This window comes from Neofelis nebulosa, chromosome 5 (genome assembly GCF_028018385.1).
Source record: "Neofelis nebulosa isolate mNeoNeb1 chromosome 5, mNeoNeb1.pri, whole genome shotgun sequence".
Lineage (NCBI taxonomy): Eukaryota > Metazoa > Chordata > Mammalia > Carnivora > Felidae > Neofelis > Neofelis nebulosa.
The window spans coordinates 55,121,456-55,149,159 of record NC_080786.1 but is presented as its reverse complement, the minus strand read 5'-3'; the positions used below and the strand labels follow the sequence as shown (position 1 = coordinate 55,149,159).

Sequence of the window (27,704 nt, the reverse complement as noted above, 5' to 3'; positions counted from 1 at the left end):
AAGTCTGGGTAGGACAGACTTTCTCTGAATTCTCCAGACCAAAAGAGTTTCAAGATCCCCGAAAGCAATCGACCTCCCGGGACTCGTATGCATACACCAGACCACTGTAACCCCGTGGTGTCCCCACCCTTCATTCTCCATCGATTCTAGAAGGAGAACACACTTTTCTTCTGAGATTAAAGAACTCCCCAAGGTTTCTTCTTTTCCTTAATAGCGCTGTGCGGACTTGAACAAGTAAATCCCTCCAGAACTGCTTGAGGCTGGGAATTTATGCCGCTCGTAAACAAGGCAAAATCCTTGCCAGAGATCCGCCGCGGCCCACCCCCTGCCCGCGTCCAATGTAAAAGGCATACCTAACAGCGGCGTGCTCGGAACGCAGCGTGATGGCTAGGTGCGACAGAGCCCACACCCAGGGAGTGCGTAGAGCTACAGGCCGGGTGGGGCCCAGCTCGCTGGGGCTCAGGGCCCGCGCGTGCGTGCGAGCGAGCGAGCGAGCGAGCAAGGGACTCCCGGGCCTCGGCGCGTGGTCTGCGCGCGCCCGGCCGTGCGTGCGGTTGCGGGAGGCTGCGTGTGCGCGCGGGGCGGCGGGAGGCTGCGTGTGCGCGCGGGGCGGCAGCATCGGCCGCCAGCCCGCCCGTGTCGGAGCAGGGTTAGCGCCGCGCTCGGGAGGTGAGTGCCGGGCCGGGTCCCGTGGGGCGATCGGAAGCCTTGGAGACCCCAGTGCTGGGTGGCGGGCTCGGCCCTGGGACTCGCTTCTCCTGGAACGGCAGTTGCGGGCCCCGCGAGGCCAGGAGACGGGCAGGGCGGTGCCGCCCACTCCGGCCCTCTCGCGGAGCGCGGCCGGGGTTGCGCGGGAGCAGCCGCGTCCTGGGGCTCCGGCCACTGCGAAGAGCGGCTGCCGGATCCCGTTCGCCTGGGGGAGAAGGGGCCTGGCGGGGCCGTGGGCGACACTGAGGGGCGGTGGGACGTGTAGCGGGCCCAGGCCGCGGCCGCAAGGAGCACTCTGCCCTGCCTGCTCTGCCCTAGGGCGCAGCCCCCGGATCTCCGTCGCTCTGGGCCTCTCTGGCGACCAAGTCGGGGAGCAGCCCGGGGAGCGTTGGCCGCGGCGGCGAGGGACAGGACGCGGAGACGCCGACTTGTGTCTCAGTGTCGGTGGATTTCCCGGCAGGCCCGGGACGAACGCATTCCCAAGGCACTGGGGAAGGGCCTGGGAATCGAATTATGAAATGCGGGAGCGTTCTTCTTCATGGGGAGGGTTTGCGAGGAATCTGGACCTAAGGAGGAGAATGGGTGAATTGGGCAGAGAGAAAAGGAAATCCCGAGGAGCTAGGGCACGCGATTTATAGGAGGCGATCTTAACGGGCATACAGGCATTTTGAAAGAAATCTGAGAGATGCAATGGAGTCTCACTTTTCCAAGCAGTAAGGAATGATGCCAGCAGCAAGCACGCGTTGCATTCCTATTTCCTTCTCTTCCACTCCTCATTGCTGGACTAGGAGGGAGATTTGCAAGGCCGAGATGGTTTTCTTTTACTCTGTGTTTTGCAAATAGTACCAGCGTTTACAAGGTGGCTGCCTCGTTAGGGAAAGCTACATCCAAGGAATAAATTACCAAACCGTATCTTTTTTTTTTTCTTCCTGTTTTCAGAGGTAAGCAAGATTTGATTTGAGTTGGCAGTCTTCAAGTGGGGACAAGTTTGTATTTTAGCTTTCCCCAGGCGTCTTCTTAGAAGGATGTAGGGAGCCGATTTTGTGCTCTCAGAATGTGTTGATGTCTGATAAAAGCGCATCTGAATTTGTATCAATCTAGAGAAGGCAGCTGTTTATTAAGAGATAAGAGTCTAAGACGTTTTTTTATCCTAGACTAGAAGGTTCATTCAAATGAATGGTCAGTGAGTAATTCCGGTCGTGAAAGTAAAGCCTGTTATCAAAACAGTGGCCAAATATTATTCCAGATTGGATGCATGAAGTGATTTGAGAGCAAGGAAGAAGAGAGGATCAAAGCTTTTCCAAAAAGGAAGAGAATGCCAAAACAGTGTATGATAATTTGCTCCTGTAATAGTTTGCTAGGTATAGAACACTGATTTTAGATGTCGAATTGCCCAGTGTTGTTGAATTATGACTTAGATATATTCCTTTTCTGTTCTTTTGCTCAGTAGTTCACAGCAAATGTTTTAATTAAAGCATGGAATATGGAAATCAGCAGAAAAACTAAAAAAGCTAGTGCTTTAGTCTCATCTGAAATTCTGTGGGTAAGTTCATCTTACTTTAATTTAGAAATTATCCTAATTGGTTAAAATTGACTGTAATAGTCTCCTTTACAACATTTCAAGGATCATTTACACAGCTACAAATTCTTTTGTATATTCTAGTATATTTTTTCCCCTGAAGGATTTGAGGAATTGTAAGAGTTAAACTTTACTAAACCATTTTGGATGATACATATATTTCTAAAAAATTGGATTATTATTAAAATACTTCATATGTCAGGAAAATTTAACTATATAAACCTATTTTGGTGGCCATATTCAAGTTCAGACTCAACTCTTTATTCCTAAGAAAATACTCCAGTGGATACTTTTTCTTTTTATCCGTTAAAATGATTTGCCTTCTGTCTGTGCCCAGTCTGCAAGTCTGTTCTTTCCACTGTTGGGTGATATGAGTAGACTCCCATTTGAGGAAGTGCCTTTATCCCATTCACAGCTGTATAACGTCCAGGCCAAATATGCTTTCCTCTTGCAGTTCTAACAGTTATTGCTCATCCCTGCTCACTGTGTGGTAACCACACTATATACAGCTTCATAAATGAGGTCAAATGTGGGAGGTCAAACAGAATGCTTTTAAATGGCCTTGCACAGCAGATGCATTCAAAAGTTGCAGTTCATTTAACAGCCTGTCTTTGGTAAATATCTCTTATGGGACTATGAACAATGGTTTTGTTTCAGTGAAAAGTTGGCCATTATAAATACTGATTTGCTTTTGGCACTAGAGCTTTTGGTACATTGTGAATTAGATGAGAGGGGAAGGTGAGGATATGCACAGGAGACCTGGTGATTGGTAGGAGGCTCCTCTAGGTGAGGGGGGAGATAAAGCCACAGAACATCTTAAGGATGAGGCCCTGAAAGGCTGCAGGATGGAAGATTTGGCTAGGGAGATAACTTGGACCCCTTGAAGCTCTGAGAAATTAAGGAATAAAACTCAGAAAGCTAGAATACATTATTAATTTTTCATTCTACGTGTTTCTGACCTGGAATTAGCCAGGAAACCAAGCCTTTTGGTGTCTCTGTATAGCATCCATAGCCTAGGGTAGTACTTCTCAGCCCTGCCTACCCCTCTGGGAATTGTGTCATGTGGGGAATATGTTACCAGCACTAGGACCCCCTTTTAAGTTGCGAGACCCTTTGGGGTAATGAGGAAACATAGAGACGAAGGATCTTAGGAGACTGAGATTTTCTTGATGTTCTAAGGTATGCCAGTTCATGCCAAGAACACTTCCAGACCAACAGCCTGATTGGTAAATAAAGTTTTAATGAAGCACAGCCACACCTATTTGTTTAATATTGTCTGTGGCACCATTTTTGCTAGAAAGGCAGAATCAAGTGTCTGGGATGGACCATATGGCCCATGAAGAAAATATTTGCTATCTGGCCTTTTATTAAAAAAAAAAAAAATTGCCCACTCTTGGGCTAGAACATAGATGTCTGCTAAACTCCCAGGCTGTGCATTTTGAACAGCTTTTTAAAGTTAGCATAAAAAAGCACTATATTTGGCTCCTATTTTGGTAACAGACTTTGTTTTCAAGGATGGAGATAGCCACTTTCTGAGAGGAAAAATTATATTATAATTTTTCTATATGTTATATTAGAATTCTCTCTCAATTCTTATCTCTAATGTTAAATAGTTCCTTTCTCTAAACTGATGTAGGGTCTATAATTTGTGCTCTTCTCGAGCATCTGCACATTCTGAGAGTGCAAACTCAGCTCTCTGCCCTGGACCCTGACCACACATTTGGAGACATTTCAGCTGGGAGGTCGCCCTCCCATCTTCTCAAGGTGGGCTTTACTGATAATGTTCATTCTGAAACTTGGAGTCACAAACCTTCCTCCATGCTCTGCATTGTGTCAGCAACCTGAAGGCAAGACAGGTGTCTTCCCCATTGCATCCCCAACCTTTAAAACAGATCTGGATGGGGCGCCTGGGTGGCTCAGTCGGTTAAGCAGCCGACTTCGGCTCAGGTCATGATCTCGCGGTCCGTGGGTTCGAGCCCCGCGTCAGGCTCTGTGCTGACAGCTCAGAGGCTGGAGCCTGTTTCAGATTCTGTGTCTCCCTCTCTCTGACCCTCCCCCGTTCATGCTCTCTCTCTGTCTCAAAAATAAATAAACATTAAAAAAATTAAAAAAAAAATAAAAATAAAACAGATCTGGCATACCGACTGACTGACTGAATGAATGAATGAATGAAAGAAGAAACAAATGAACGAAGGACATTCAAATTACTAAGGGAAAGGTAATGAGTGACTTAGCCTGACAGACAAGAATGACAAAGGTATGTAATATTCTTAATCTGGGGCAACAATGAGAAGAAATATTAACTAGAGCAGCTTCCCCTATCCCCTTCCTCCAATGGGTAAAGCTGTTTATATCAAAACAGAGACAGGAAGCCCAGCTTTCAAGTCAGCCTTCCTGCTGTTCTGCCTCACTTGTGTGGTCTTTGTTCTGCTCCAGTTTTCCTAGGTTCTCTCCAGACCGAGTCATCTTGTTGCCTCTTTTCACGAGCTCTGTCACGTGGCTCTTTCAGACTGCCCACCCCTGGGTGCAGAGGTATGTCCATTTTTGCTGTGTTTGGCTCTTTGGGTCAGTACTGTATTCTCACAGCCCAGCATGAGCCCAAGAAGTATATGTTGAACAAATGATTGCCTGTGGAAAACACACTAGTCTTGATGGATCAGCCAATTTTGAAACCGACTAGGCACTGTCATTGGGCTCACTTTTCCTTTTTTTTTTTTTTTTCCAGAAAGACCTTTCAGTGCCCTGCCCACTTGAGAGAGACTTCATTCTTGCATGCTATGTAAGGCTTCCCTTGATCTTCGAGTGGAGGAACCTTTTGGGTTCCAGTGTTTACCAAAGCTAATGTTTACCAAAGCTCAGCAATTTATTCAGGGTTATCTGGAGTATAAACTTATTAACATTCTTGCCAGAAGTTCCTCCATTTCTGAAAAGTATACTTGAAGAGAAGACTAGTTGGAAATTTATAAGTTCATGGGTTAGCTTTGACAGCTCTTTATCCCTGACAAAGATCAGAGATGCTGCACTACGTGGAAGAAAGTATGAAGATGCCAGGCCAGCGAGATGAAAACAAATTAGGAAGGATGCATTGTGGTGTAGTGGTTTCGGAGCCCACTTAGGGGATGAGGACACCCGCATTCCCAGCCCTGCTTGCTGGCTGTGAGACCCTGACTAACCATCAGGTCTCCAAATCACAGTCTCCTCAACTGGAAAAGAAGTGCTGCAGTAGTAGGGCCTACATCCTAGATAGTTTTAATCAATAAACGGTGGAAATACGGAAAGTAGTTAGTCCAGCACCAGGACCAAGCAGGGGCTGTTGCTAAAATTATGGAGAGAGGGCAATGTGAAGAAAATGGATAAAGTAGAAAGCAAGTTTTTTTCTTTTTTTTAATATTTATTTATTTATTTATTTATTTATTTATTTATTTTTAATATATGAAATTTATTGTCAAATTGGTTTCCATACAACACCCAGTGCTCATCCCAAAAGATGCCCTCTTCAATACCCATCACCCACCCTCCCCTCCCTCCCACCCCCCATCAACCCCCATCAGCAAATAAAATTTGACTCTCTACTATATGCCCAGCTGTGCTTTGGAGTGAGAGGGAGAAATGTAAGCTTTATCAAATATGCATAATCCTTAAAGTAGATCGATGCCACTTGAATATTTCACACCTCAGTTTGAAAATGTTAATGAGTTTTGTAGTTCTCCAGCTGCCAGAAGTACCTGTTGTAGGACTTCTGACAGTTCCAATCATTCCCAGGTATAGGAAGATTAGGGGGCAGGAGGAAGGCCACGGGAGAGGGGAGCATGTGTGGAAGAGGAACTAAAAAAGTTTGCATTTGGCGTGTGGATCGCTACTGCTAGTTCCTGTGGGCTTATATGCTCATGGGAGCAAAACATTGGGAACTTTAAGATGTTAGAGGAAACCTCATCTTTGGACTCTAAAAGGAAGCTTACTGGGGCTCCTGGCTGGCTCAGTCGGTAGAGCATGTGACTCTTGATCTCAGGGTTGTGCATTCAAGCCCCACATTGGGTGGGGAGCCTACTAAAAAAGAAAAAAAAGAAAGCTTACTGATCTGAAGGGAGAATGTGGATAAACTAGGATTTATTTACATGTTTACATGTGCTAGAGACCATGTGGTGTTACATAAGAGACACTGGGAGCTAGCTGCATGGTTTGTAAATGGAACAAATGTAAGTAAGCAAATAAGTTAGAGGAGCACATAGTGGACCTTAATGATAACAGTGGTACTCTCTACTTAGTTCTTACTGTGTCCCAGCCCGGTCCTAAATGTTCAACATGTATTATTTCAAGAAACGGAGTTTCTGATTCGCTGGAATCAGATGGGGTGGGGCCCAAGGCTAACAAGCTCCTAGGCAGTGCCCGGGTACTATAGTCTGAATAGTGAGATCTAGAGCAGCAACATTGGAATCACCTGGAAAAGGTTTCAAAATACTGCCACCTAAACCTCAGCACCCTTTGTAACTCTCATTTAGTTATTAGTTTGGGGTATATACCCTGGCTTCCAGAGCTTTTCAGGTTCTCCAAGAGATTATAATATGCAGCAAAGTTTAAGAATCACTGGATTCAGAAAGAAAAGGGAAGAGAGAGGTAATGGTCAGACAGCACTGGTTGTGTTTGTTTCTAATGATAATCAGAGGAGGTCAGAATGGTAGAGTTTTATATTGCTTTGTTTATGAATTAATATGTTCAGTTTGACTGGGTACCAGAAGGGAAGTTTTCCTCACGATGTGTATTGATATGTGTCTCCCTCTTTATTTTTAATTTAAAAATTTTTTGTTTAAGTTTATTTATTTTGAGAGAGAGAGAAACAGAGCACATGAGCAGGGGAGGGACAGAGACAGGGAGAGAGAGAGAGACTTCCAAGCAGGCTCCGTGCTGAACTTGAACTCATGAACTATTAAAATCATGACCTGATGGGGAGCCTGAGTGCTCAGTCGGCTGGGCATTGGACTTGGGCTCAGGTTATGATCTCACAGTCTGTGAGTTCGAGCCCTGCATTGGGCTCTGTGTTGACAGCTCAGAGCCTGGAGCCTGCTTCAGATTCTGTCTTCCTTTCTCTCTATCCCTCCCCCACTTGTGCTCTGTCTCTCTCCAAAATAAATAAACATTAAAAAAAAAAAAAAAAAATGTGACCTGAGCTGAAGTCAAGAGCTGAATGCTTAACTGACTGAGCCACCCAGGCGCCCCGTGGTTCTCTCTCTTTATAAGAAATAGGACATGAGTGATGTGTGTAATTATGAATTGCATTAAACTCAATGTGCACAGGACCTTGTTTAGGCTACCAGGACTTCCACCTTTTGTAGTACTGTTTTGTATGTGGAAAAAGAGTCATAATGTTGCCCAATTGGCAGTAATTGTAATTATCTTTAATGATAGCACATATTTTCTCCTTGGATGACCCTAAATCTAGTATGCATGGGCTTAGAATTTTATTGAAATGTGGTTTTTTGGTGATTTTGTTTGTTTTTGCATGTCTGGACCTGTTTTTTGTTTTTTGTTTTTAATGTTTATTCATTTTGAGAGTGAGAGATAGAGAGCAAGTGGGGGAGGGCAGAGAGAGAAGGAGACAGAATCCCAAGCAGGCTCTGCATCTATCAGCACAGAGCCTGATACAGGGCTTGAACTCATGAACCATGAGTGAGATCATGACCTGAGCTGAAAACAAGAGTCAGATGCTTAACCACTTAACCAATGCCCCTCATGTCTGTACCTTTAAAAAAAATTTTTATTTTAACATTTGTTCATTTTTGAGAGACAGAGACAGAGCATGAGTAGGAGTGGGGCAGAGAGAGAGGGAGACACAGAATCTGAAGCAGGCTCCAGGCTCTGAGCTGTCAGCAGAGTCCGACACGAGGCTCGAACCCACCAACCGTGGGCGCTTAACCAACCAAGCCACCCAGGCGCCCCATGTCTGTACTTTTTTAAATGAACATGATCAGAATCAGTGCAGCCTATTAGAAGAAGGCTTTGTTTCAGAAGAAAGCCGAAGAAAAGTAAGCATACTCTAACAGATTCAGGAGTTTACTTTTGGATTCAATTTATTCTTGGGGATATTTTGTTAATAAATGAAAGGGGTAAAAGCACATTACCAGACCATTTGCACAGCATTCAGATACCCACCTAGTACCTACTGTGTGCTAGGCTCCAGGGATTTGCACAGCATTCAGATACCCACCTAGTGCCTACTGTGTGCTAGGCTCCAGCATTCAGATACCCACCTAGTACCTACTGTGTGCTAGGCTCTAGGGATGTGGCAGTGAACAAGATGTACAAGGCCTTTCCCCTCACAAACCTCAGATTCTTGAAGGGAAGACAATAAACAAATAATAGACAGAAAATTTCAGTTTGATTGCCTACAGGAGAATAAAGAGGGGTGTGATAGAAAGTAGGGGCAGGGGAACCACTTGAGATAAGGGGTCAGGGAGGGACTCTCCTAAGTGACATTTTGCTGGGATCCAAAGCAGGAGAAGGAGCCAGACTTTTCAAGAACCAGTTTTTGCGTTAGAGAAACAGCAAGTGAAGACTCTCTGAGGGAGGGAAAATTTGAAAGTGTCAGGGCTCAGAACTGAAGCCACTGTGACTGAAATAGGGATAGGAGGAGGCGTGGCCACAGACGAGATGTATTCCTGAGAGACAGACTGGATAGATAGATCTTCGTCAAAAAATATGAACCTTGTTGTCCTTAAGCTCTGTCTTTGTGCTTTGTTTTTGTATGGACAGCTCTCTAATGAACATATACTTGCGATTAGAAAAGTTTTATATGTTTTTTTAAAAAATTGAATTTGCTTTCCCTTTGTAGAATATAACCAACATTTTTGTACCCCAGGAAAGAATTTCAGGTTATTTTGGCTTAAATAATGGTACCATTGCAGTAATTCTTTGTTCTGTTTCTCTGGAGTCCTTGCATTTGGACTGATCCCTCCACCCACCCTGTCAGCCCCCCAGTTTATTTTCTAGTGCCCAGCATATTTGTGATGCCAAATAAGAAGGTCCGTATCTGCATGAATTATTAGTTGCCATTTGTTACTATTGTTAATAACTCATATTTCAGGTTTTGAGGGTGAGAATCCTGAGTCTTTCTGTGTAAGATGGTAAGGTTGTGATGCTGCTTTACTGTGTTTAATCAAGGTTTGGTGGTAGTGAGAAATTAAAACCATTCAGAGTGATTCCGGTCAATAGAGATGTGGCAGACTCCCTGGCATAGGAAGGGTGGTGCCAAGAATGTGATATCTGGGGGCGCCTGGGTGGCTCAGTCGGTTGAGCGTCCAACTTCAGCTCAGGTTATGGCCTCACGGTTCATGAGTTTGAGCCCCACGTTGGGCTTTGTGCTGACAGCTCAGAGCCTGGAGCCTGCTTCGGATTCTGTGTCTCCCTGTCTCTCTGCCCCTCCCTTGCTTGCTCTCTCTCTCTGTCTCTCTCTCTCTCAAAAATAAATCTACACTAAAAATTAAAAATAAAAGAATGTGAGATTTGGAGTCCTGCTTGATTTTGTCCCTACCACCTACGAGCCTGTGACTTTGGGCAAGTTATTGACTCTCCCTGAGCCTCAGTTTCCTCACCTATCCAATGCAAACAGTAAAGGTTTCAGAGCACCTTTATTTGTGGACTATCTTGAAGGTCCCGTGAGTTAGTGCCTGAGAACAGTTCCTGGTGCTCTCGCCACGGCTGGGCACCTAGGGCCAGCATGTCTTGTAGACATGATTGCACACAGTCACTGATTGACAAAATGATTGGATTGCCAAGCTGTTTTAACTTTTTTTTTTTAAGTATAACATGCAAAAAGAAAGTATACTAATTAGGAGATGAATTATCACAGTGAACACACCTGTAAGCACCATCTAGGTCAAGAAATAGAACATGGCCAGAACCCCAGAAAGTCCCCCCAGGGCCCTACCAATTATACTTCCTTCCTGTCTCCAGAGGTTATCAGTGCCCTAATTCTGACACCTTCGATTGCTCTTGCCTGCATTTCGGTTTTGTGTAAATGGAATCATAGTATCTATTCTTTATGTGTCTGGCTTCTTTAACTCTACATTATATTTGAGAGACTCTAAAATGTCACATGAGGTTATAGTTTGTTCATTTCTGTTTTGTGGAAGGTGCTGTTACAAAAATTTGTTTCTTCCACCATGGTTGTTTCCAGGTTGGAGTTATCATGGATGGTGTGCTGTTATGAATCTTCTGGAACATATTTTGGTGTCCCAATGTACTTGTTGTTGAGTGTTCTTCCTAGGACTGGAGTTGCTACATCATAGGATACATGTATATTCAGCTTTAGTGAATAACACTAAAAAGTTTTCCAAAAACACTGAACCATTTTGTAGAATTTTTTTAACTCCAAACTACTGCTCAATTCACCAAAATTAGTTTATTAATTCAGTGAATACAAAGATGGGCTAGGACAAGATTTTTCCAAAAGGTAGAGTTCAATCCTGCCAGAGACTGAAAATTAAAATAGGTTCTTCAGATAGATTTGAGAAACATTGCATGATATATCCTCTTCTCAGAGAATGTATATTAGCATATTAAAAGCTGAGAAGCCCTCCATTAAAAAATACCAGTTTACATTCATTTGAATTATTTTGGCAGGGCGGGGAGGGGTGGATTTCCACAGAGCTCTTTTGAGGGCTCTGTAACACTTAGGGATAAGACATAGATGCATCCATCTTTGGTGCCAGAAAGTTCTGGTATTAATAACTGAGGAGAAGAAATCTGCATCTCAGTTCTTCTGCTCTCTTCTAAAACATTGGATGCAACCAACCTCTTATTTATTTCTGGAAGTTTTCTGGGCTTTTCTATTACTTGCAATGTTTCTTCAGCTTTTATGTATCAACCACCAAATCGACCCGTAATTATTTGTGGTCACTGGTGCAGCAGCATCATGCTGGGCTTGTGGGATAGAGAAGATGGTTTGCTTGGGGTAAATTATTTAAAATCTAGTTGGTGAATGCATGTTTACTTAATATGATCATAAGTTTACCTTTTATCAAATGGAAATTGTTTTAAAATTATAAATGTAAGTTCTTTACAGTGATATATGATATTATTTAAGAAGTCAGTAATAAAATAATAGTGTATTTCCTTGTTGGGCCTTTTTATATTTTTCTGCTCATTGGTGTTTTAGGTTCTTTCTGCCCCTCTCCTGGGACATGGGATTTAGAACAGTGTCAGAGCTCACAAAACTCATTCTTGTGCTAGGAGAGCGGCTGCCCTGTGCTCCTGCTGTCTGGGTATGAGCCAGTCCTAAGTCTCAGACCAGGCCAGCTTGATTTCTGTGACATCATAGTGTGTCCACATTTATCCACATACCCGAGTGTCACTTTAACTTCAGAAACCACTGACTTTGCTGACTGAATAGCCCATATTGTCCATGTAAACCTCACAGTAACTGAATCGGTATTGTGGTGCTTGGTTTTAGCTGAAAAAAAAAAAAAGACTTTTTTGAAAAGTTACGTAACTTCCTCAAAGTCACACACAACCATTAAGTATTACAGCCAACATTTAGGGTAAGCCATTTAAGTCCAGGCATTTTTGTTATGCTTTTTTCCTGTTTTGATAGGTTTAAAATACAAAGAAAACTAAAAATAGAAGAGAATACTTGTATTTCAATCATCCTGAATTAACAAATGCTAATTAATACTTTATAGTATTTGTGGCAAGTCTTCTCTTTCCCCTTTTCACTACACAACCCTTTTATTCTTCCACAGTGACACCCACACTGGTGAGTGTGGAAGCTTTTCCTGCAGTTTCTTTAAAAAATAGTTTTAGGGGGACCTGGGCTCACGGTTTGTGGGATCGAGCCCCTGCATCGGGCCCCATGCTAACAGTGTAGAGCCTGCTTGGGATTCTCTCTCTTTTCCTTTCTCTTTGCCCCGCCCCTGCTCGTTTTCTCACTCTTAAAATAAATAAACTTAAAAAAATAGTTTTGTGTGCATAGCTGCTTTTTAAAGCTCTCTTGCTTTTGTGCGGTTTAAAACTATATAAATTGTATTATATATGCATTTAATTTTTCAACTTGTATATTTTACTCAACATTTTATTTTTTAATACTCTCGAAATTGATATTCTGTGTATAAATCCGATTCACTTCTTTTTAACTGTCTTCGAGGATTCCATTGGAAGACAGTAGCAGGTTTTATTTACTTATTATCTTATGGATAGAGATTTAAGTTGCTTCAGATTATCTGTTTTCATAACCCCATAGTAAGCATGCTTGTACAGGTCTCCATGCATGTGCACATATGAGAGTTTTTCAAGGATGTAGTCCCAGGAGAGGAAAGTCTGGTTTTCAGTTCTCTAGATGCAACCATGTTGCTTATCTACCACAGTGGTCTTGTACTTCAACCCTCAGTGTATGACAAATATCATTCACTCCAATACGTGATTAATAATAAACTTTTTTACGTTTTCAGATGGGTTAAAAACTTGGTATCTGACTTTAATTTGCCTTTCCCTGGTCACTAGTGAGACTGACCCTCTTTTCATGTTTATCGGCATGTAATTGGAAGTTCTGAATTCCTCTTCTGTGAACTTATTCACACGTTACCCATTTTCCTTTTGATTTGTAAGCTTTATATAAACTTTATACAAATGAAAATTAATACAGATTATTACAAGTATGTACTATCTAACAAATATAGTGCAAGGATTCTGGATACCAGCCCTTTGTTTTATTTGTTGTAAATATCTTCTCTGAGTCTGTGGCTCACATTTTAACTTGTCTTGTCCTATAAACTTTATATTCTAAGGTTACCCAGTGTATTTCTCCTGTCTTTTATGGAATATGCTTTTTGTAATTTGTTCACAAAGGCCTCTGCCACACAGAGGTTCACAAATATATTCTGTATTTTTCTGTAATCATTTTAGTTTTGCTTTTTAAAATTCTTTTACCCACCTGGAACTTTATTTTGAAAATAAATATGAATATAGTTTTTTTTTTTTCCACATTTATTCTGAAACCATTTGTTGAATCTTTCCCCCACTGGTTTGTGAGGCAGCCTCTGCCATTTTTCAAGTCCCTGTGTATGGGTACGTCTGCTAAGTCCCTGCGTATGGATACATCAGCTTCTGGTCTTAGTGCTGCTCAGCTGTTTCATCTGTTGGTCTGCCATTCTGTTTTCATACCTATGGCTTAGCTCTGCGATAGGATTTAATAACAGCCAGCCCACCACCATCCCACCTTCATTCTTTGTTTTCAAAATTGTATTGGTTGTTCCAAATCAAGAAATTTTCATCATAATGTTATGTATTTATTGATTAATTTGGAGACGTGGACTCTTTTGAGTCTTTTGAATCTTCTTATCCTTGAACACATTATCTCTCTCGTTTACTCACATCTTTTTGGGGTTTTTTTGTATTCTTCAGAAAAGTATTTTACTTTTCTACATTAGGGTCCTGCACATTTTTTGTTAGCTTTGTTTGACACTGTAGTTTTTGTTGCTGTTGTGGTTTTCCTTAGACTTTTTTTTAAATGATAGAAATCTTTTTTAAACTTTTTTTTATCTTATAGAGATAGCACCAGCAGGGAAGAGGGGCGGGGGGTGGGGGAGAGAGAGAGAGAGAGGGAGAGAGAGAGAGAGAGAGAGAGAAAGAAAGAAAGAGAGAGAATGAGAATCTCAAGCAGGCTCCACACTAAGCGGGATATGGGCTGGATCGCACAAACCCAGGATCATGACCTGAGCTGAAATCAAGAGTCGGGTGCTTAACCAACTGAGCCACCCAAGCGCCCCTAGATTTTTGTTGTTTTTCAGTGTTTTTGGTATATATGTGAGCTCATATCCAACATCTTGGTACACCTGTCAGTTCTTACAAGTTGTCTTTTTCCTCTTGAGTTTTCTTTGTAGATGATTACATAATAATGAAAATAATGGCAGGTTTCTTTTTCTCTTCTTTAACAGTTTTTACATCTTACTTCCTCTCTTGTTTTAGTGGACACTGACACGCACTAAAAAAACACTGTTTTCCTGACTTTGGTAGAAATATTTCTAAAGTTTATCCTTAAGTTTGCTACAGTTTCTCTAACAGGTTAGACTCTTCCCTTCTGTTCCTAATGTTTGTTTTTTTAATAATTGTCTTTTTTGGGTTTTTGTTTTTCATTGTTTTCTGCTTTATCTTTATTATCCCTTCTGTTTTCTTGTTTATGTAATAACATTGGAATTATTTTTTTTAACTTCTTGAGCTAAGTACTCAGCTTATTTATTTTCAATCTTTTTAAAAAAATATATTACCTACTATGCTTGAAAGTCTTCATACTGTATCAATTCTAGTTATGTGACATATTCTGGTAAGGCAAAGGTATTGGGATGAAAAACAGATCAGTGGTTGCCTGGGAGTTCAGGGAAGGCTTGATTAAGGGACACTAGTAGAATTTTTGTTATGATGGAATTGTTTCATATCTTGATCGTGCTGGTGGTTACAGGTACAGAAGAGTAAAATAAAAAGGGTGAATTTTACTGTATGTGAGTTATATATGTTAAAAAATCAAGTGGATACAAAACAATGTATATAAAGTAATTCTACTTTTAAAAATGTATATTATTTTAAAAGGTTGTTAGTTTTCTGTAAGGACTACTTTAGTTACATCCAGTGTGTTTTTATACGTAGCACTGTGTTTAAAAAATTTTTTTTTAATTTTTTTTTAATCTTTATTATTTTTGAGAGAGAGACAGAGTGTGAGCAGGGTGGAGCAGAATCCAAAGCAGGCTCTAGGCCCCGAGCTGTCAGCACAGAACCCGACACAGGGTTTGAGCTCCTGAACCGTGAGATCATGACCTGTGCCGAAGTCAGATGCTCAACTGACTGAGCCACCCAGGCGCCCCTAAAATTTTTTCTTAATGTTTTATTCTATTTTTTGAGAGACAGAGAGAGACAGATTGTGAGCAGGGGAGGGGCAGAGAGAGAGAGGGAGACACAGAATCCAAAGCAGGCTCCAGGCTCTGAGCTGTCAACACAGAGCCTGACGTGAGGCCTGAACCCACAGATGTGGAATCATGACCTGAGCTGAAGTCGGACGCTCAACCAACTGAGCCACCCAGGTGCCCCTTATCTGTGGCACTTCAAAATGGGGAGGAAATTTTTTTTATTTTCATTGTTTTGAATTTTAATGTATTCATGTGTTTTAAAAATCAAAATTATACAAAAACTATGTAACTTACAAAGTAATATTACTGAGTAATATTTTTTAAGTAATACACCAAAGTAATATAAAAAAGGGATGCTCTCACTCCTTCTCTCATCCACCCCATTTCTCCCTGCCCACTGTGTCTTTTCATTGTTTTTCTCATACACATACAAATACATATTTTTTATTTCCTCTTCCTTTTGACACAAAAGTTGGCACACTGTAGACATTGTTCTATATCTTCTCCACTTAATATATTGTACAAATCTTTAATGTCAGTAACATCTGTATAGTATTCCATTGTGTGGATGTTTCATTGTTTATGTAAGTAATCCCTCATTAATGATCCCTTGGGTTATTTCCAAATATTTGCTATTATAATGTTGTACCTAATAACAATAAAATGTCTTAACATTTTAGACATAGACAGCTGTGTCTAAAATAAATTCCAGGAACAAAATTACTGAGAAAAGAGTAAATGTATTTGTCATTTGTATACGTATGTCCAAATTGCACTCCATTGAGATGTTATGGTTTTCTACTCCACCATACATGAATGAGAGAGAGAATATGTTTTCCTCTCTTTAGTTTTTATTACTAAAATATTTTATTTCTTTATTTTTTTAATATTATTATTTTTAATTCTTTTTCAAGTTTATTTATTTTAAGAGAAAAAGAAAGAGGCAGAGAGACGAAGAGAGAGAATCAGAGAGGCAGGCTCTGTGCCATCAGTGCAGAGCCCAATGAAGGGCTCAAACCCACAAACCATGAGATCACAACCCAAGCTGAAATCAAGACTTGGATGCTCAACCGACTCAGCCACCCAGGAGCCCCATTATTGAAATGTTTTAAAGTGAATACAGCTATCTTGGCTTTCTACTCCTAAATATATACTCTTAAAAATAGGAAAAGGTTTTTTAATTTTACATTATTTTTAACAGCTTTATTGGGATATGATTACATACCCATAAATTATTTAACTGTACAATTCAGTGATTTTTACTAAATTCACAGTTCTGCAACCATGACCCAATCAAATTTTAAAGTATTTCCTTTACCCCAAAAAGATTCTTTATCTCCATTTGCAACCAGTTGCTGGTGCCACCGCTGGGCAACCACTAACCTGTCTATAGATGTGCCTTTCATGTTTCATATTAATGGAGTCATATATATATATGGTCTTTTGTGTTGATCTTCTTTTACTTAAGACTCATGTTTTTCAGGTTCATCCACATCCTGAATTCTTAAAACTGGTATTTGTTACAGCCTGTATCAGTGCTTTGTTTCTTTTTGTAGCTGAGTAGCATCATTGTGTAGAAATACCACATTTGTTTATCCAGGAACATTTTCTTTTGTAGCCAGCTAACATTATCACACCTAAATAGATTAGTAATCCTCCTGGCATCACCTGATATCTATGTTGTATTCAGATTTCTCCAGGATCCGGTCCAGGACCATACATTTGCAATTGGTGTGTCCTTAAACAACTCTTTTAACCTACAGCCATCCCCTTTTTCATGGTTCTGACCGGCTGAAGACACCATGCTGGTTGACAGTCCCAGTTCCTTGATTTCTTTGAGTGTTTCCTGTGGTGTTCCTTAGCTTGTTCTTCTATCCTGTATTTCATGTAAATTTTGATTAGATTCCAGTTAAACATTTTTGGTTAGGATTCATCAGAGACAATGTTGTGACTTTACAGCATAGCTCACTAGGAGATAAATAGCATGAAATTGTGCCATCATTCTGCTAAGATTGATGATTAGCACTGATTCCTCCAATGTAAATTTTATATTGTTTTAGTCCTTGTAAGTAAAAGGCAGTCTTTGGAGGGTTACTTGGGTACCTTATTAATCTTTCCTTTGATGATTAAAACGCTGATTGATCACCATTGCCCGAATCAATAATTTCATGAGAGGTTGCAAAATGATAGCTTTCTTCTGTCATTCTACCTGCAGTTATAACTGGCATTTTTCTATAAAGAGGACTTTTTCCTCTTCAGTCGTAACATTTGTCCCCCTGAACTATAGATCATTGTTTAAAGCAGAAAAAAAATGCTTGGCTTCTTCCCCCGTACCCCTGCAAACCAATAGATTTCAGTTAAGTGGTTGATGTAATAGTGCCTTTACAATTTCCAATATGATATTCTCTTTAAATTTATGGATTAAACAGAAACTGTGTGTAAGGGTGTTGAGTTTCCAAACAGGTTTTTTTTGTTTATGTGTTTTTCAAGTTGTGTTTTTGTCATAATTATATTGTGGTTAGATAATATGGCCTCTGTTAAGTTGAGGTTTGTTTTGTGTTGTTTTTTTTTTTTTTTCTCTGTAAGTAATCTCTACACCCAGTGTGGGGCCTGAACTCATGACCCTGAGATCAAGAGTCTCATGCTCAACAACTGAGGCAGCCAGGCGCCCCTGTTGAATTGAGTTTTGAAAGTTCTTGAGATGACTTATATAACCTAACATGAACAGTTTTTTAATGAATATTTCATGTGTTCTTGAAACAAATATTCCATTCTCTTAGATCAAGATTATTAATATTATTTGAAACACTTATATCCTTATTTTTTGCCTGCTTGATTTAGACAGATTTGTTCAAAATCTCCCATTAGGATTATATATGGGTGCCTGGGTGGCTCAGCTGGTTAAGCGTCCACCTTTGGCCCAGGTCATGATCTCACGGTTTGTAGGTTTGAGCCCATGTCAGGCTCTGTGTTGACAGCTCACAGCCTGGAGCCTGCTTCAGATTTTGTCTCCCTCTCTCTCTGCCCCTCCCCCACTCATGGTCTGTCTCTGTCTCTCAAAAACAAACATTAAAAAAAAATTTTTTTTTTAAATCTCCCATTAGGATTATAGATTTTTTCCATTTGTACTTAGGCTTTTCCGAGTTTGCTTTATATATTTTTGAGGCTATGTTTTTATGTTGATATAGTTTCATAACTGTTAAATTATCTTGTTGCATGGCTCCTTTTATCAGTAACAAAATCTTATCCCTTTTAAATGCTGTTCATTTAAAATATGTGACATGAGGGGGCCTGGAAGCTCAATTGGTTAATCGTCCGACTTCGGCTCAGGTTATGATCTCATGATTCATAAGTTCGAGCCCCACATCAGGCTCTCTGCTGTCAGTGCAGAGTCTGCTTCAGGTCTTCTGCCCCCCTTGCTTTGCCCCTCCCCCCTCTCCAAAATGAACATTTAAAAATGAATAAATATAATATGTGACATTAATAATTAACTACAGCAGCCTTCTGATTGACATTGTCATGATACGGTTTTTATTTACTAATTTTAAAACTTTTATGTTGTTTTGTTTTAGGCATGCATCTTATAAGCAGTATAATGGCAGAATTTTAAGCCACGTTGAGAATCTCTTTCAGGAGGTAGGTTTATATTTACTCTGACAGTACATTTATATTTACCCCTGATATCTTTTGTGTTTTCTATTTGCCTTGCATTTTCTCTGCTTTTTTCTTCTCTATTGGTAGCTTTGTTTCTTTTATTTCTCATTGTGGAAGATACGTATTCCATATCTGTTCTTTCAATAGTCACTCTCAAGGTTAATAATGTACATTCTTAAATGATTTTTTTTGTAAAATGTTAAAGTTTATCACTCCTTGTTCCTCTTGAATTAGGTAAGAATATTAACATATTTTAATTTTTCACATATTTTAAGTCTTTTTACAGCAACCATGTCATTTTTGTATAGTATTTCAGTTTCACTTTTTCTGACCACATTAAAAAAAATTGTATTCTGGCGCCTGGGTGGCGCAGTCGGTTAAGCGTCCGACTTCAGCCAGGTCACGATCTCGCGGTCCGTGAGTTCGAGCCCCGCGTCGGGCTCTGGGCTGATGGCTCAGAGCCTGGAGCCTGCTTCCGATTCTGTGTCTCCCTCTCTCTCTGCCCCTCCCCTGTTCATGCTCTGTCTCTCTCTGTCCCAAAAATAAATAAAAAACGTTGAAAAAAAATTTTAACAAAAAAAAAATTGTATTCTTGTTCTTCTCTCATTTTGTTTTACAGTACCTGTACTTACTAGTTTTCACGGTCTTTTAATGGCTTCCTGGCTTACATCTGTTCCTTTCATGCCATTCCTTCCTCCTGAGTTCACTTTTCTCCATACTAAAACATATTCTGTTGATACTTCTCCCAGCTAGAGTTTGTGGACTTTGTAAGTCCTAGTCTGTTTGAAAGTGTCTTTATTTCACTTTCAGTTCACTTGAAATCTCTAAAATTCATCTATAAAATAGGTACAGTAAAACCAGCTGGCCCACTGTATAGAGTTACTGGGGGAATACTAATAATACTTGCAAACACTTCATCAACTGTTTAAATATGTGTGTGTATACATAACATGATTATATGTAAAGTGCTATTATTGTAAGCTAATGTAAGTCCTGGTAGATTTATATTTAGAATTACTATATACTTAACCTTTTAAAATAATTCCTCACTATGTTGAGATAATATTTACTGAAATAAGAGAGGATAATACCTAATAGACATATCATGAATTGTACGTGGCTACACTTTGGGAGAAGAACCTGGGGTAAGATGAAACTCAGAATCCTGCCTGCTCGTTTAGGGTTACTACCATTCAGTTGAACTTTGAGGTATGCAAGCATAAAACTAAAAAATTTTTTTGACTTTGTTTTTATCTATGTACAAAGACAATACACAAATGGCATGGAAAATCTAAATGATACAAAAAGAAAAACGAAAGAAAGAAGAAGTCTTCCAGAAATCCCGCAGAATAGAAGCCATTGACATACTGAGACATATCCTTCTAGAAAATCTTGCTTAGCATATGTGACTATATGGGTTTAAGGACTTATACCACATAAGCAGTTTTGCGATTTTCATTTGCTATATATCAAGGGAAGATATAGGTAAGCTTCATCTCATATAATAAATAAATATATGCTGTTGTATGGATAGATCATAATTTTGTTTAACCAGTTCCCAATTGTGAGGCATTTAAAATCAAATTTTTCCATATTATAAATTACACACAGTTGCCTACTTACTTCTTTAGGATAAATTGCTAGGTGGTAATTGCTTGGTTAAAGAGTATACACATTTAAAATTTTGATACGTGTTTTCAAATTTCCCTCCAGAGTACATGAGAATACCTTTTCCCCCACACATACTGACTATTGTCATGTGGGGGTTTTTTTTCCTTTAATTTGCTGATTTGAGATTTTTGTCAATATTTCTGCTTCCTTGTAAGTTTGAACATCTGTTCTTATTGATCATTTGTAGTTCTCTTGAGAATTTCTCTTTCCGCCATTTATTCTCTTGTAGTGTTCATCTTGTACTTAATTTGTATGAACTCTTTTTTTTCTTTGGGTTTACAAATCTTTGTCATAAATCTCAGGTTGTTTTTTTTTTTTTCTCTCCAGTTTGTTTTTTAATCTTTCATCCTTGTTTGTGTTTTTTATTGTTTGTTGTTTTAGTTTTTTGTTTGTTTTTTATTTTTATTTTGTTTTTGTTTTTGTTTTGCTTTTTAATCTTGTTCAAGAAATTTTTGAAATCTTTATTTGATCAAAATTTCCTTTATGGGTTCTAGATTGTTTCCCTATAGTTGAGTAATTGAAAAGTCTTCCCCATTTCAAAATTACTAAAATGTTCATCCATATTTTCTTTTAGTGCTTTTAAAGGCTCATTTTTCTTCCATTTGATCTTTAATTCATTGGAAAAAAATTGTATATAAGGAAAAAATTTGTATATATACAAAAAATTGTATACAATTGTATATAATTGTATATAAAAATTATATAATTGTGTGTGTATATATATATATATATATACACAATTGTATAAAATTTGTATATATAATTGTATATGTCAGTGACTCCCTGTCTTTTATATCCTGCTCTCATTTTCAAACTTGACCAGTAAAAGCCAGGATATGAGCCACTGAATCATGGCAGGAAGTGAGATGTGTCGCACTGTTTCTCTTCTCACTGTTTATTAATGTGCCTTGGGTTATTTGTCACTAGAGATGGAGGTTCAGAGGGGAAAGATGAATTTGGGAAGGGTTGCCTCCTGTGAATGCATACATGGAACACAGAATTAAAGACAGGATACCAGCAGAGTGTCTCTTAGAAGTTTTATGTTTCACCCTATTTTAGTGACCCCTGAGTTCTTTATCCAGGGAAGTAAAACTGGTATGGTGACCTAAGACACCAGCTGACCTGAGAATTTAGCTTATGTTTTAAGCCTTGAATACCAAGTGCTGTTTTCCATGATAAAGCCATGAACTCTTGAGTTCTGTGGACTAATGGTAACTTTTTTAACTTTTTGTTTCAATACATGTTCCTAGTTCAGAAAGAAATTGGAGGAGGTGGGCGTGCTTCATTTACCATCTTTGATTTCTAATTCCCTGACCCATAAGTAAATGTGGTTACATTTTTTATATGTCTTACAGAAATTTCAAGCATTATTTTTGACTACTACATACTACTGACTGTTCGGTTGGTGAAATTGAAGATCTTTCACTCAGAAGAAATAAATCAAGAAGGAGGTAAGAAATAGAAATATATTTATGGCTTCAAAACATATTTTTCTTTAAATAGTAAGAACTCATAGAGATTATTTTTCCAGGATAACCCATTTGACAATAAAAATCAATTTAGAGAACACAGACAGGACACAAAGGCTGCCAAGGGTGGAACACAGCTGGGGACCAGACTCTATTTATTGAACACTTAATGGCCAGTGAAATGCTTTGCACATGTTGTCACCCTCCACTGTATTTGACATCTTTAGTGTAGAGATGTGGAAACTGAGGCTCCAAAAGGAAGAACATACCTGCTTGCCCTGTTTGTTAAAGGACAGAGCTGGGTTGTAGACTCTGGTCTCTCTGCCCTTAGAACCACCTGTGTTGTGGGTCCTTAAAAGACTTTTCCCTCTTTTTGGACTAGAGAATTCCTCTTCTCCTTGCTGCTGTTTTATTTTCTTTGTGGGCCCATAGCAGTAGACATCACAGCCACAGTCACATTGTCACATTTAAAAACCATGGCTTGGGGCGCCTGGGTGGCTCAGTCAGTTAAGCGGCCGACTTCAACTCAGGTCATGATCTCACGGTCTGTGAGTTCGAGCCCCGCGTCGGGCTCTGTGCTGACAGCTTAGAGCCTGGAACCTGTTTCAGATTCTGTGTCTCCCTCTCTCTGACCCTCCCCTGTTCATGCTCTATCTCTCTGTCTCAAAAATAAATAAATGTTAAAAAAAAAAAAATTTTTTTTTAAAACCATGGCTTATAGGAGCGCCTGCATGGCTCCATCAGTTAGGTGTCCGACTCTTGGTTTTGGCTCACAGTTCATCAGTTTGAGCCCCATGTCAGGCTCTGTGCTGACAGTGTGGAGCCTGCTTAGGATTCTGTCTCTCTCCGTCTTTCTGCACCTCTGCTTCTTGTTCTGTCTCTCTCCCTCTCTCTCTCAGAATAATAAACATATTTTTTTAAAAATACAGGGGCGCCTGGGTGGCTCAGTCGGTTAAGCGTCCGACTTCGGCTCAGGTCATGATCTCGCAGTTCGTGAGTTCAAGCCCCGCATCAGGCTCTGTGCTGATGGCTCAGAGCCTGGAGCCTGTTTCAGATTCTGTGTCTTCCTCTCTCTGTGACCCTCCCCCGTTCATGCTCTGTCTCTCTCTGTCTTAAAAATAAATAAACGTTAAAAAAAAATTTTTTTTAAATACAAAAAAAAAAAAAGAAAAGAAAGAAACATGGCCTATTGAATGCATGTGAGATAACTTTTGTAATAAGATTTGCTGCTTTGAGTTCTTCCCATTATTGAAGAGTAATGGGGCCTTCATTGCCTATATATGATTGTAAATGCTGATCCTTACGCAGTATACTTTCCTTTTGTTAGTCTGAAATTTATTCCAGTGTGCTGATTTGTTAGAATGAGATGTAAAACTGCCATCTGACAAGCGTTGTAATAAACGTAAAAGTTGTCATTGGCTGAGGTGTAAATCAAGACCCCTAGGGTTGTACATGCAGTGTCTAGTCGCAGATGAGGAGACAGTGTAGGAAGAAGTTTATTACTTCTATAATTCTTATTCTAGGTCTCTTCTGTTTCAGGTTTTTCCAGGAGCTGGCTGTGCAAGGCTAGTAAGGGGGAGAGAGGAAGACTGGGGTGGGATGGACAGACCTACCTTTTATCCTTTACACAAATGGAAATAGCATAACAAGTCCGTGTGCATTGCTCTCCTACTGTAGGTCTGTGTCTGTCTTGCACTTTGACTATTGTGAGAAACACTTCGCCAACAAGGTCATAGACTACAAATGGAGGGGCAAGACACATATACATGAAACTGAACTGGAGAGTTTGTATTGTGTGACTTAAAATATAGAAAGCTCTAGAGAAAGGAGAGATTACTGACTGTGACCAGAACTAATCAGGGCAGGTAGGATATGGCCAAATAGGACAAGGAGTCTTGAGGTCCTGTCATTTTCATAGTATTAAGAGGCAGAAGAGCTGTGCATCCAAAGACCTAAGACTGACCCAAGGTAGAACCCTTGGGGGGCCAGCCTTCCCATATAATGACATTAACATATGCCCTTCATAACAGATTCTGGGTTCCCAGGACCCCTCTTCCCAAAGGATGGGGGGTGAAAGGGCACCATTGGAACCTCCTCAGCCTGCCCCTCATGTTGTTCATCCATCCCTTACTCTGAAGTCCCTTAGCATTGATATAAACAGTCAGTGCCACCCTGTCCTTCCATGTTTACCTGTTGCCTAGGGGTCCCCTTCTCCCATCTCCTTCCTTTGGTCTTAGTGCCTGGTGTTGTCTGTGGGTGTGGAATGTCTAGGAAACACTTAGCACATGTTTGTCTTGATATCATGGTGCCCAGAAAGCCCTGTGGGATCCTGAATTGTGAACCAACCTCATCCTTGGGACCTAGCACAGAACTGAGGTGACACTGTCACTCCAGTCTGAATGCTGTAACATTACGGCTCTTCTCATCTCAGCTGGAGGGTCCCTCCCATGATTCTGATCTGGCACAGGATTTCTGAATAGATTAGAATGGGAAACACATGAAAACTCAATTCTATGGACAGGCCTTTAATTTAAGCACTTATGTGCAGACTGAGCATGGAGTTCAGCCAGTGAGGTAAAAGGGGAGCTGGGATCTGTTTGGGGCAAGGAAAAAGCTATTTCACAGTCTTGACCATTTAAAAACTCTGGAGATGCTTGCCCTGTTTGTGTCTAGAGGACTTGCCTTTCAGGTGAAGAGTCTCTGCTCCCATCTCATTTCACATGAATAATTGTAGCCACTGGGTTTTCCTTATTCCAGATTTGCTAGAATCCACATCTGATCACACAGCTGAGAAAGACCCTTGGTTTATTTGGACATGTTGCTGGTAATATCTCCTTGCATTAAATCCTTCACTTCTCTTTCCATAGTGGTGAAGAAGAAATGCGGCTTTTTTTTTTAATTGCAGATTTATTTTTTAACCCCCCCATTACTCATCTTTTTCTGTCCCTCTGGACATCCAGGACAAAATCATATTTCAACAGTTATTTAAATCAAACAGGAAGTATTAATTTTCCCGAAGTAATGAAGGATATGTTTTTAATCTTGGTCTGGATGTAAAAAAGCTAAAATGCCCTCTTGGTTTTTGGTGTCCATTTGCTTATATTAAATGAAATGAACTAGGTTGGGGTCAGGATTCTTGGTTTTGCTTGGGAGCTTTTGTTGTTCCAACTCTTTAAGTAGATAACCAGATATCATTTAATACTGTGTCTTGGGTGGTGGAGTACTAACCAGGTCTTTGATAAATCTTCCAGAACCTCAGGCTCGTGTGCTTCTGAGCTGCTGTGGATGGCCCTGGCTCTCTTGACCACTCTTCCGAGTAGGATGTCACTGAGATCCCTCAAATGGAGCCTCCTGCTGCTATCCCTCCTGAGTTTTCTTGTGATGTGGTACCTCAGCCTGCCCCACTACAATGTGATAGAACGTGTAAACTGGATGTACTTCTATGAGTATGAGCCAATTTACAGACAAGACTTTCGCTTCACACTTCGAGAGCATTCAAACTGCTCTCATCAAAACCCTTTTCTTGTCATCCTGGTGACCTCACACCCTTCAGATGTAAAAGCCAGACAGGCCATTAGAGTTACTTGGGGTGAAAAAAAATCTTGGTGGGGATATGAGGTTCTTACATTTTTCTTACTAGGCCAGCCGGCTGAAAAGGAAGACAAAGTGTTAGCATTGTCCTTAGAGGATGAGCACATTCTTTATGGTGACATAATACGACAAGATTTTTTAGACACGTATAATAATCTGACCTTGAAAACAATTATGGCATTCAGGTGGGTAACTGAGTTTTGCCCCAATGCCAAGTACATCATGAAGACAGACACTGATGTTTTCATCAATACTGGCAACTTAGTGAAGTATCTTTTAAATGTAAACCATTCAGAGAAGTTTTTCACAGGTTATCCTCTAATCGATAATTATTCCTATAGAGGATTTTACCAAAAAGCCCATATTTCGTACCAAGAGTATCCCTTCAAGGTGTTTCCTCCCTACTGCAGTGGGTTGGGTTATATAATGTCCAGCGATTTGGTGCCAAGAATCTATGAAATGATGAGTCACGTAAAACCCATCAAGTTTGAAGATGTTTATGTTGGGATCTGTTTGAATTTATTAAACGTGGACATCCATATTCCAGAAGACACAAACCTTTTCTTTTTATATAGGATCCATTTGGATGTCTGTCAACTCAGACGTGTGATTGCAGCTCATGGCTTTTCTTCCAAGGAGATTATCACATTTTGGCAGGTTATGCTAAGGAATACCACATGCCATTATTAATTTGACAAAAGCCTAGAGAAAGACAGGATACTCTGTGGAAAGTATTAATATTACTGTAAAATGTCCAATGGAAAACTCATGGGAAGGTCACTGTGTTGAGTTACACTGAACTGAGACTCATGAAGAACGCACAGACTGGGGACTGGAGGGTCACACTTTGATTTACCTAGACCAAAACTAAGTCAGGCCCTTTAAAGGTGATTGTAAGAGGAATTAAACACCTTATAAAGGAATCGGGGATTTTTTTAATAAAACGAATAGGGCCAAGCTGTTTGAATGTGCCATTCTGTAGGCTAGAACTTGTTAAAAGGGTTTCATTGAATTATAAGCTCATTAGTCCATAACATCGAAGCAATGGGGAGCTCTACTCATTGAGCAGTCTAGTCTGTTAAGGGTTTTGTGTATATCTGACATGGATTACCAGTTTTTAAAAATACATAGTTCTGTGTAAAAAACAAGTTACACTGAACAAAATTTCATCCGTTTTGGTCATTCAGAAGGTACTTCAAGATGTTACAGCATTTCACAGTGATGAATTACTATTTAATATTACTTAGGACTTCCTGGTGTTTGAATGTTATGGTTGTTTCAGTACTGTATAAAGCAAATAGTGATTCACCCTTATCCATTTGAAGTTTTTCCCAGTTACCTCACTGATGAGCTTATTATTTCATAGCTCCATTAATGTAAAGACATTGGTAATTATCACATATCAGTAATCTCTTGGACTTTGATAAATATTTTACTGTGGTAATACAGAGAAGAATAAAAGCAAGAAGATCTGAATTTTTGTCTTGTTTTTAAAACTACAATCCCCGGTGTTTTTATGTCACTCCATCTGTCTCATTTTTCCACCTGGAAATTGGGAATAATATAGAATGCCAGGGAGCATGTTTCCTTTTGGAAAGGACTCTGAAGGCAAAAAAGAAAAGAAGGACCCTGATGGCCAGAATACTATGAATATTATTCTTATCTGCTCCACATGCATTCTCATTAACAATCAATTTGAAAATAAAGAGGGAAAAAAGAAAAAAAAGTGCTGCTGCTTTTGTTACTAGTTTCACATCAAAAGGAAAGCCCCATAATAAGGTCTGAGATCCTATCTGAATTCCATGTTGTGTAGAAGCACATTTCTTCATAGGAGTGTTGATGTTGGTCACCTCTGACCTACCGGTAAGTCAAAGAGGAAGACTCCTTGGCCCCAGATTTTTGGGATTGTGCAATTTCCCATGGAGGCTGATATGGGACAAGTGATTCCTTTTTTCCAGATGACATGTTGGCAGAAGATAAAATCCCTTGGCAGAAAATATAAACTTGAAAATATGTAGTCAGCTTAGTAATACTGAAATATTTACGATTCTCCAGAGAGGCTTAATTTCAATTAGAACTGTTATAATATGTGATTCTCTATAAAACAGTTACTTCCATTTCCCTGATCTCAGACCTGATACCAGT

At 39.9% G+C, this 27,704-nt stretch overlaps 1 protein-coding gene and 1 long non-coding RNA gene across 14 annotated transcripts; one reads left to right on the top strand and one right to left on the bottom strand.

Annotated features, from left to right (window-relative positions):
- The first annotated feature begins 585 nt into the window (after positions 1-585).
- Positions 586-27,035, top strand: B3GALNT1 (beta-1,3-N-acetylgalactosaminyltransferase 1 (globoside blood group)). 13 transcript variants are annotated; one of them, XM_058730401.1, is made up of 7 exons: positions 586-669; positions 4,724-4,819; positions 18,747-18,810; positions 20,095-20,313; positions 21,855-21,950; positions 24,726-24,792; positions 25,220-27,035. In XM_058730401.1, exon 7 carries the CDS (start codon positions 25,254-25,256, stop codon positions 26,247-26,249), a length of 996 nt encoding a protein of 331 aa, XP_058586384.1. In that variant the 5' UTR covers positions 586-669; positions 4,724-4,819; positions 18,747-18,810; positions 20,095-20,313; positions 21,855-21,950; positions 24,726-24,792; positions 25,220-25,253; the 3' UTR covers positions 26,250-27,035. The 13 variants fall into 13 exon arrangements, with proteins under 13 accessions (XP_058586384.1, XP_058586377.1, XP_058586375.1 ...); XM_058730394.1 differs by lacking the exon at positions 24,726-24,792 and adding an exon at positions 5,013-5,066; XM_058730392.1 differs by lacking the exons at positions 20,095-20,313; positions 24,726-24,792 and adding exons at positions 2,156-2,251; positions 5,013-5,066.
- LOC131512111 (uncharacterized) lies at positions 8,327-8,624 on the bottom strand. The gene is made up of 2 exons (XR_009261967.1): positions 8,540-8,624; positions 8,327-8,441 (listed from the first exon to the last, which is right to left on the bottom strand). It is a non-coding gene; the product is annotated as an uncharacterized LOC131512111 (long non-coding RNA).
- Positions 27,036-27,704: the final 669 nt, after the last annotated feature.

Coding starts and splice junctions, on each gene's coding strand:
- B3GALNT1 (XM_058730387.1), top strand. CDS start 25,254: ATGGCCCTGGCTCTCTTGACCACTCTTCCGAGTAGGATGTCACTGAGA.